The sequence below is a fragment of the Rousettus aegyptiacus genome, unplaced genomic scaffold (assembly GCF_014176215.1).
Source record: "Rousettus aegyptiacus isolate mRouAeg1 unplaced genomic scaffold, mRouAeg1.p scaffold_m13_p_13, whole genome shotgun sequence".
In the NCBI taxonomy this organism is placed as follows: Eukaryota; Metazoa; Chordata; class Mammalia; order Chiroptera; family Pteropodidae; genus Rousettus; species Rousettus aegyptiacus.
The window spans coordinates 47,393,846-47,402,011 of NW_023416288.1; the positions used below are offsets into that span (position 1 = coordinate 47,393,846).

Consider the following 8,166-nt stretch of genomic DNA (forward strand, 5'->3'; position numbering starts at 1 on the left):
ATGGAAAGCCAGGGTCCCAGAACCTGAAACCCCTTCCCGCATTCCCACACCTGTCCGGGGAAGATAACTAGGTCTAATACAGCTATTTACAAAGCTGGCGTCGATTCTTTCAGCTTAAAAAAGCCCTCGGCAGTGCTTTTACTGTAAATATTTGAAGTGTGTGTATGTTGGGGGGGGGGTGGAGGTTCTGGATACTCACACGCTGCCTTTCTCAGCCTTCTGCCTGAGGACGCTGCAGGCAGGGGTGGGGGGTGGGGGGTGGACTGCCTTTTCCTGCCTGGGGCCTGAGGCCAGCCAGGGGCAGAGTGACCCGGCTGTGCCTCAGCACCTCCGGAGGTGGGTACTGTCTCCTGCACGCCTAGGGGATCCTCTGGCAGAGAGGGAAGCAGGCGAACGAGGTCTGCAGGCCACGGGGACCCAGACGCTGACTTCTCGGCCTTGCCCGGCAAGGGCTCAGGCGACATTTGTGGAAGGTAAACTCACGCACGCGCGCACCCACATGTACGCGTCCCCCACACAACCTCTGACGAGCACAGACTTCGCAGAGGAGGTGAGAAGGTTCCACCTGCGGAGCTTGGCGACAGGGACGCACCGCTCCTGGGCGCCGGGGCCACGCGAACGGTCTTCGCTGTGCTGCCGCCGCCGAGCGGAGCCACCAGAGGTGGAAGCAGCGTGGAGTCCCCGACGCAGAAGTGCACAAAACGCGAGCGCTGGCAAGGAGGCGGGAGAGGATGCTTGCTGCTGGCTCTAGGTGACACGAGCCCAGAGCGGGACACCGTGTCTGGCGGATGGGGGGCGGGGCTGGACGCAGACGGCCGCGGGCGCCACGCGGGCCCGGGGGTTGCCAGCGCCTGCCTCCCTGCTCAGCACCCCAAGGAGGGAGAGCAAGAACCCTAGTTTGCGCCTCCAAGTCTTCAAGCCCTTGTCGCTGTCACCTCCCAGCCGGCGCGGCTTGCTACTCCCGGCTGTTTAGGACCCCGCGGCGCAGGGGCGGGGCGGCGGGCGGCCGGGACGGTGACAGGTGCGCCCCTCGGCCAATGGCGCGGCCAGTGCCCCTCCCCGGGCCCCCGCTGCGCGCGCCAATCGGCGGCCGCGCTGCGCTTCAAGTGCGCGGAGGGGCGCGGGTCCCCAGCACGGCGCCAGCGGCCTCGGCGCGGTCGCCCGAGGGCTGCAGCGCGGAGAGCCGGGCTCCCGGCCCCGGCGCCCGGGCGCTCGCGTGGGAGAGTGTGCGAGCGCGTGTGAGCGCGGCCGGGGCGGGGCCCGCGCGGAGGCTCGGGCGGCGGGCGCTCCGGCTGAGTTTCCGGCGGCGACTTTGATGATTGGCACATAATCTCAACAGCGCGGAGCCGGGGGCTTGCCACGCCACGCACCGTGAGCGCGAGCCCGCACGCGGCCGCGCCAGCCTCCGCCCGGCCGGGTCGCCGGCCCCTGCCGAGCCGATGGAAAAATCCAAAAATTTCCGCATCGACGCGCTGCTGGCCGTGGACCCCCCGCGAGCGGCCTCGGCGCAGAGCGCGCCGCTGGCCCTGGTCACGTCGCTCGCGGCCGCCACCTCCGGCCCCGGCGGCGGCGGGACGAGCAGCGGGGCGAGCGGCAGCTGCAGCCCCGCGTCCTCGGAGCCGCCCGCCGCGCCCGCCGACCGCCTGCGCGCCGAGAGCCCGTCGCCGCCGCGCCTGCTGGCCGCGCACTGCGCGCTGCTGCCCAAGCCCGGCTTCCTGGGCGCGGGCGGCGCGGGCGGCGGGCCCGGGGGACCCCACCACCACGCGCACCCGGGCGCCGCCGCCGCCGCGGCCGCCGCCGCCGCCGCCGCCGCCGGGGGCCTGGCGCTCGGGCTGCACCCGGGCGGCGCGCAGGGCGGCGCGGGCCTCCCGGCGCAAGCGGCGCTCTACGGTCACCCGGTCTACGGCTACTCGGCGGCGGCGGCAGCGGCGGCCGCGCTGGCCGGCCAGCACCCGGCGCTCTCCTACTCGTACCCGCAGGTGCAGGGCGCGCACCCCGCGCACCCCGCCGACCCCATCAAGCTGGGCGCCGGCACCTTCCAGCTGGACCAGTGGCTGCGTGCGTCCACCGCGGGCATGATCCTGCCCAAGATGCCCGACTTTAACTGTGAGTACCGCGCGGCCCGCGGGCCCGGGCGGGCCTCGCGCATCCGCTCGCGCCTCCGGCCCCTCGCTCTCTGCGGTGGAAGCGCCGCGAAGCCGCCCCGGCTCCGCCCGCGGCCTGCGAGGGCTCCCTTTGGCAGCGGATTATTAAAATGGCCACGCGCGGGCCTTGTCTTCTCTTTCTCTTTTAACGGGACGGGCAGCTGGAGGTGTGGGACTGAGATCTAATGATTAACCGGCAGGCTAGTGCAGGAGGGAGTGGGGGAAGGAGGGCCGAAGGGCGCCCGAGGCAGGTGCCCTGGGGATGGGGGGCCACTGAATGGGGAGCTTAGCCCAGAGACACAGGTTTGACTCGGGTCCCGCATTCTGGGATCCCGAGAGTCCCCAGGGCCCTCACAGGAGAGGGAGAGATCGGGGAGCAGCCAGAGAGAGATGGGTTCTAAGAGGCTCAGGCCGCGAGGCCACAGCCGGGGTGACCTCCTGGCTGCTGGCGGCCAGTGGAAGGACGTTGAGTCCAGGACGCGACCCCCAGAAGGCGGGTGGCCTGGGTTGAGCCCATGGGTGGCCCTGCAGGCAGGGAGATGTGCCTCTGTCAGGAACCCCATCTCGTGAACTCCCCCCAGGCTGGGGGGCGCCCAATACAGTACCAAACCCTCCCCCAGTAGAAGCCAGGGAGGGCCAGCCACCCCCATTCGGACAGCGGGCGGTGGATGCGGACAGCCCGCTCGACACCCAGGCGGGACACTCTGCGGAGGCCGGGCCCGCTGGGTTTCCCCGCAGCGGTGCAGGGGGTCCCGCTCAGAGCAGGAGCGTGAGGCTCTATGCTTCCAGCGCCCAACACCCAAACAAAGAGACCCCATTGTTTCTGTCTGGGCGGGTTTGTTTAGACTGACGAGATGCAGGCAAAAGAGAGGGAAAAGCCAAAGAGAAAACAGAAATAAACACTTGCCAGGATTCAGATTCCTTTGCTGGAAGCCACAGTTGTGACTAAACAGAGAAAAACTAGGACCCCGGAGGGCAGGAGAGATCACGGACCGGTGAGAAAATCCCGGCCTGCACACTGTGTGCTGAGGCCGCCACCTTGGCCCCTTGCCTGGCCCCTTCCCCGCTCAGCTCCCGAGGCCCTAGTGGCTACCCATCCCTTCCCATTGGAGAGTCACCCCTCCTGAGCCCCCACAAAGAAGAGGTGTGTGGGTGGGTGCTGCCACTTCAGACACAGCCGAACCTGCCGATCATCAGATCCGGGCCAGCCAGACCCTGGGCCCTTCCAGGCTGGCCACGGAGCCCAGTGCGGTCTCTGTCGGAAAGCCAGCCCAGGGCTTCTCACTCACTGTGTCCTGAGTTTCCCAGAGCCTGGGCCGCTCCCTCTCCCACTGCGTGTGAGCGGGTTCCGCACTAGCCTCCCCCGGGTGCTGGGTCTCCGGCCACCCGGGTCATTCCCTGGGCCTGCATGGAGCCCACGGTCGGCTCAGGGAATCCATGAAAGCCACGTCCCTTTGCTGGCACACTTCGCCCATCTGTGGTTCCTAATCTCGACCCAGAGGGAACAGAGCAAACACCCAGAGGGCAGGAAGGCCAGAGAGGAACGCGGAGCCCGGGGCGCAGCGAACGGGTGGGCGAGGGCGCAGGACCTGTTTCCGGCAGCCCCCCACCCCCCCCACCCCCGTCTCAGAAAAGGAAAACCTGTTGGGGTCCTTTAATTGAGATGGCATTTCCCAAATGGTCCCTTCGGAGCCAGTGTTTTAATTAAAGTTCTAATGTATTGTCAAGTTGGGAATTCGGGGCCTTGTTTAACTAAAGCGGGGGGCGTGGGCCTTCCCATAAAGCAAATTGCCCATCTCTGGGGAGCCCGGGCACAGCTCGGCCTCTTTTCTTCTCTTTCCTTTCTTTTATTGTCTAACACTTGTCGGGCTCCTGGGAAATCAAGGGAAGTCTAGTTTTGAGGTCATAAAATTCTCTGTGATGTAACCGTGTGAAATTATGTAAATAAAGGGGGAGACCTCCTTGAATGCATGGAAAGCGGAGGCCCTTCTGAGGCCTTTCCTTTGCATAATGGGAATTGTCCCCCGAAAAGGCCTGCAGGCTCTCCAGGCTTTGCCCCCTGTCCCCAGGGCTGGGCAAGAAAACATTTTACATGGGCGAGGGTCTCTGATGGATACACTCTAGGCCCAGGACTTTGTCTCCTTCCTTCCCTTCCTTCCTTCCTTCCTTCCTTCCTTCCTTCCTTCCTTCCTTCCTTTCCTTCCCCTTTTCCTTTTATCCTCTTTTTGCGCTCGGAGGCTGCGCCGCCGGCCTGCACAGCCCCTCACTGGGTGGGAGGAAGCCGTGATCTGCTTCAGGCCTTTGTCAGCCTTTCTCCCAGCGCCCACCAAGGTGGAGAGGGTGCGCCTGGCTGACATGTTCTCTTTAACTGGGACACCCAGGCCCTGTCGGAGATAGAGAGACTTGGTCCCATTAAACCCAAACCATCAGGCTCCACCTGGCCTCCGGGGCCTCCTCCTGCCTACCGAGCCCTTGGGGAGGTGTCGGGGACTCTGAGGGAAGGGCAGGGACCCCGCAGCCTTTCCGACGAGGCGCTGGGAGGTGGGGGTGGGGGGTACCAGCGCTGGGCGTTCGCAGCCTCACGGCCCGCCCCCGCAGCCCAGGCGCAGTCCGGCCTCCTGGGGAAGTGCCGCCGGCCGCGCACGGCCTTCACCAGCCAGCAGCTGCTGGAGCTGGAGCACCAGTTCAAGCTCAACAAGTACCTGTCCCGGCCCAAGCGCTTCGAGGTGGCCACGTCTCTGATGCTCACCGAGACCCAGGTGAGCTGCCCCCGCTGCACAGCGCAGCGCACCGCGGTCTCCAGAGGACGCGGTCACCTCTGCACTCTTGACCCTCCGCCGCCCTGAGCACCTGGAGCTGCGCCCTTTCCACCTTTGGGGTGCGGACTAACATCGGGGAGTTCGCATGTCCCCGCCAGAGTTCACAGACCCGGCTACAAGGGTGATGCCGTAGGCGCGAGGCCCAGGAATCTGCATTTTAATGACCCCGCCCCCACCCCGTTCTGAAGCAGGTGGTCCTGGGGCCACTTTTGAGAAATTTTGTTCCAGAGGGACGGGGACACCTCGGCATGCACAGCCTTGGACCGAGCTGCCCAGGTCCTCGGTCCTGGTCCTCGCTCCGCAGACGGAGGGTGCGCGCTGCGCAGAAAGGCGGGGAGGTGGGGTCCTGGTCCCCGCCCCCCAGGAGCCCCTACCGCGTCCCGCGTTTGCGGACAGGATGGGGAGCTGCACCCCTGGGGCTTCCGCTTCCCAGGCTCTGAACCCCGCCTCGGGGCCGGGGCAGGTGCGGGAGCCGCGGACGCAGAAGGGCGGCGGGAGGTGGCGGCGTCTCACGCGCGCCTGTGCCCCCCAGGTGAAGATCTGGTTCCAGAACCGGCGGATGAAGTGGAAACGCAGCAAAAAGGCCAAAGAGCAGGCGGCGCAGGAGGCGGAGAAGCAGCGGGGCGGCGGGGGCGCAGGCAGGGGCGGCGCCGAGGACAAGGGCGACGACGAGCCGCTGGGGCCGCCGGCGCCCGCCGACAAGGGCAGCGGACGCCGCCCGCGGGACTTGAGGGACAGTGACCCCGAGGAGGAGGACGACGACGACGACGATGACGACCACTTCGCCTACAGCAACGGCGCCGGCGCGCACGCCGCCTGCTCCGACTGCTCCTCCGAGGCCGAGTCGCCGCCGCCGCGGCCCGGGCTCCCGCTCCCGCCCCCGCCGCAGTAGGGCCCCGGCCGGCCGCGGGCGGGGACGCGGGCCCCGGCGCGTGCTGGAGGCTGCCCGTCCGGGCCACGGCACGGGTCTGCTCGGCAAGGGGCACAGGGAGGCCCAGCGAGTTCCGATGCGAAGTGCGGTTCTCTTACATTTAATTTCGGTCAGTGTCGGGGAGGGAGGTATTCGCGACGAGAGCCAGCCCCACGCGGACAGCCTCCCAGCCCCGCTCCCCTGAAGGCAGAACCCGCAGTGTTAGCGGACCTCAGAGCTTGAAACCGTCTCTGGAAACGCCATTCTGCTGAGCATTGGAAAAAAAAAAAAGAAAAGTTTTGTGTATCTTACGTGGAAAAAACTTTGTCATGAGCGTTCAAACTGCTGGAAATCTCAAAGCTGTACTGTCTTTATTTTTGTACATTGTATTTATATATAAAAAGAAACGTCTACTTATGCATGCTAAATTATTATTTAGCTTCTCCCATCGCCCACGATGGAATGTAAAATAAATTGGTTTTTTACTGGATGAGAGTGCAAATCTCTTGGGGTGAAGGGGGGCTGTGAAAGCAGGCTTTGCTGTTTTTGTTGTTGAAACCATGGAGGTGTGTGCTCACAATTGACAGCAGAAGGTGAAAATCAGAATCGCAGCGGGGTGTCGGGACCACCTCCTCTCTGGGTGCTGAGCTGTGCCGGGAACTTGATCCGGCTGCTGGGGAGTCGCAGGTGCGAAGTATTGGTAAAAAGTACCTGAGGCCAGGTGTGCACGTGTGTCGGGCGCCTGGCTCACATCTGTCCCGGATTCTGAACCCCAGGAGAGGGATTCTGGGCTCGCAGTGTTTATTTTCCCGTTTCCTTGAGGGTTTCCTTGCTTCGCTGGCGCTCCGGAAGTGAAAACGAATTATTTGAATGTTTCAGAAAGTTAGCTTCAACTGCCTGCACTCGACCGGCATGTGGGGTCCCTGTGGCGCGGGCGTCCCTTACACAGGTTTCCCCGATGGCCTCAAAGAACGTGGCGCTCCTCACTCCTGGCCCAGCCCCTGTCCCGCGTGCAGAACCGCCCAGCGCTGGCCGGGACCCGGCTTCTGGGATCTGGGCAAATGCCCGCGAGGACGGCAGTGGGCGACGAGAACGCTTCTCGGCCAGGCTGCAGTGGCTGTGGGTTAATAACGCTCGGCAGCGCGCCCATCAATCACTCCCGCGGCCGGGCGGCCCGCGCCATGTGCGCCACACATGCCGGCCTCGCGCGCCCTCCCCCCGGCTGAGCCGGGCCTCCGCGGGCAGCACGGAGGCGGCGAGGCGGCGGCACTGCTTCTTCCTCCCTCCCCGCGCCTTCTCCTCCGGGTTCGCACTCGCCCGGGTCACCTGGGCGCGGGGCGAGCGGCCCCTCCCCCGCTCCTCCCCGCCGCTCCCCGCTGATAAACGAGTTCAGATGAGCCGGGCTGCGCGGGTGAGCGCCCCCCCCCCATCTCCGCCGGGGTGAGATTAATATCCTCCCTGGCAGCTCATTATCACCCCGGGCCCCTTCCATAAAATCCAGGCTCAGCCAAGGCCCGGGGCGCGGCCGCAGGAAGCCCGCGCGAGCAGCTGCCGGGCGCGGGGGCGCGCCGCCCGGGGTCCAAAGGTGCTTTGGGGGAAAGGGATTAGATTTGCAAAGGGTGGGACGGCCAGAGGGCCCCGGGCAGGGGCTGGGAGACTAGGGCGCCAGGGTGCGAGGGGAGAGGGGAGAGACACGCCATTCGGGGTGAAAAGCACTCTGCAGTCGTGTGCATCCGACTTTAATTTCTAACACATTGGTGAGTTCAGCCTGAAGCGATCTCTTCCCCGCCGGCTCCACATCTGGGCTTTCTTCCCCGCCCCCCTGCTCAGACTGCGGGTGTCGGCGGCACCCCCGCGCTGCGACGCTGGGCAACCGGGGACCCGGGGGGCCTGGGGGGGCATCCGGCCTCTGCACGGGGCCTCAGGCCTCGGCGCCCGCTCTGTCCCTCTGCCCCGGCCACAGAGCTGCTCTCTCTGCGGTGAGGGGAAGAGGGGCCACGAAGGAGGATAATTGCAATGACCCTCGTCGCGGCCTGCCGGGGAGCCAGGCCGGGCTTGGCGTGGGGACTTGGCGGCCGGGAAGGCCACACGGCGCGCGGCCCCGGCGGCTCCAGCCAGCTGCTTAATCATGGCGGAATTTATCTCGCTAATAAATTTAATGATCAATTCGTTCTTGTCACAGTAGCTCTTCCTCAAATCAATTATAGCAAATTTAAATATAATCATTGGCTCGTCCTCACCCAACTGGGCATGGCAGCAATTCATTCGGAGCGAGGAGAGCCGCCAGGCCCCG

General features: G+C 65.6%; 1 protein-coding gene across 1 annotated transcript; it reads left to right on the forward strand.

Moving 5' to 3' along the window:
• Nucleotides 1-1,130: 1,130 nt before the first annotated feature.
• MNX1 (motor neuron and pancreas homeobox 1) lies at nt 1,131-6,363 on the forward strand. The gene is made up of 3 exons (XM_016160934.2): nt 1,131-2,106; nt 4,743-4,903; nt 5,496-6,363. The coding sequence occupies exons 1-3, from the start codon at nt 1,440-1,442 to the stop codon at nt 5,853-5,855; spliced, it is 1,188 nt and encodes a 395-aa protein (XP_016016420.2). The 5' UTR covers nt 1,131-1,439; the 3' UTR covers nt 5,856-6,363.
• The last annotated feature ends 1,803 nt before the right edge of the window (nt 6,364-8,166 follow it).

Coding starts and splice junctions, on each gene's coding strand:
- MNX1 (XM_016160934.2), top strand. CDS start 1,440: ATGGAAAAATCCAAAAATTTCCGCATCGACGCGCTGCTGGCCGTGGAC. Junction 2,107..4,742: donor CAAGATGCCCGACTTTAACT/GTGAGTACCGCG, acceptor CCGCCCCCGCAG/CCCAGGCGCAGTCCGGCCTC. Junction 4,904..5,495: donor TGATGCTCACCGAGACCCAG/GTGAGCTGCCCC, acceptor TGTGCCCCCCAG/GTGAAGATCTGGTTCCAGAA.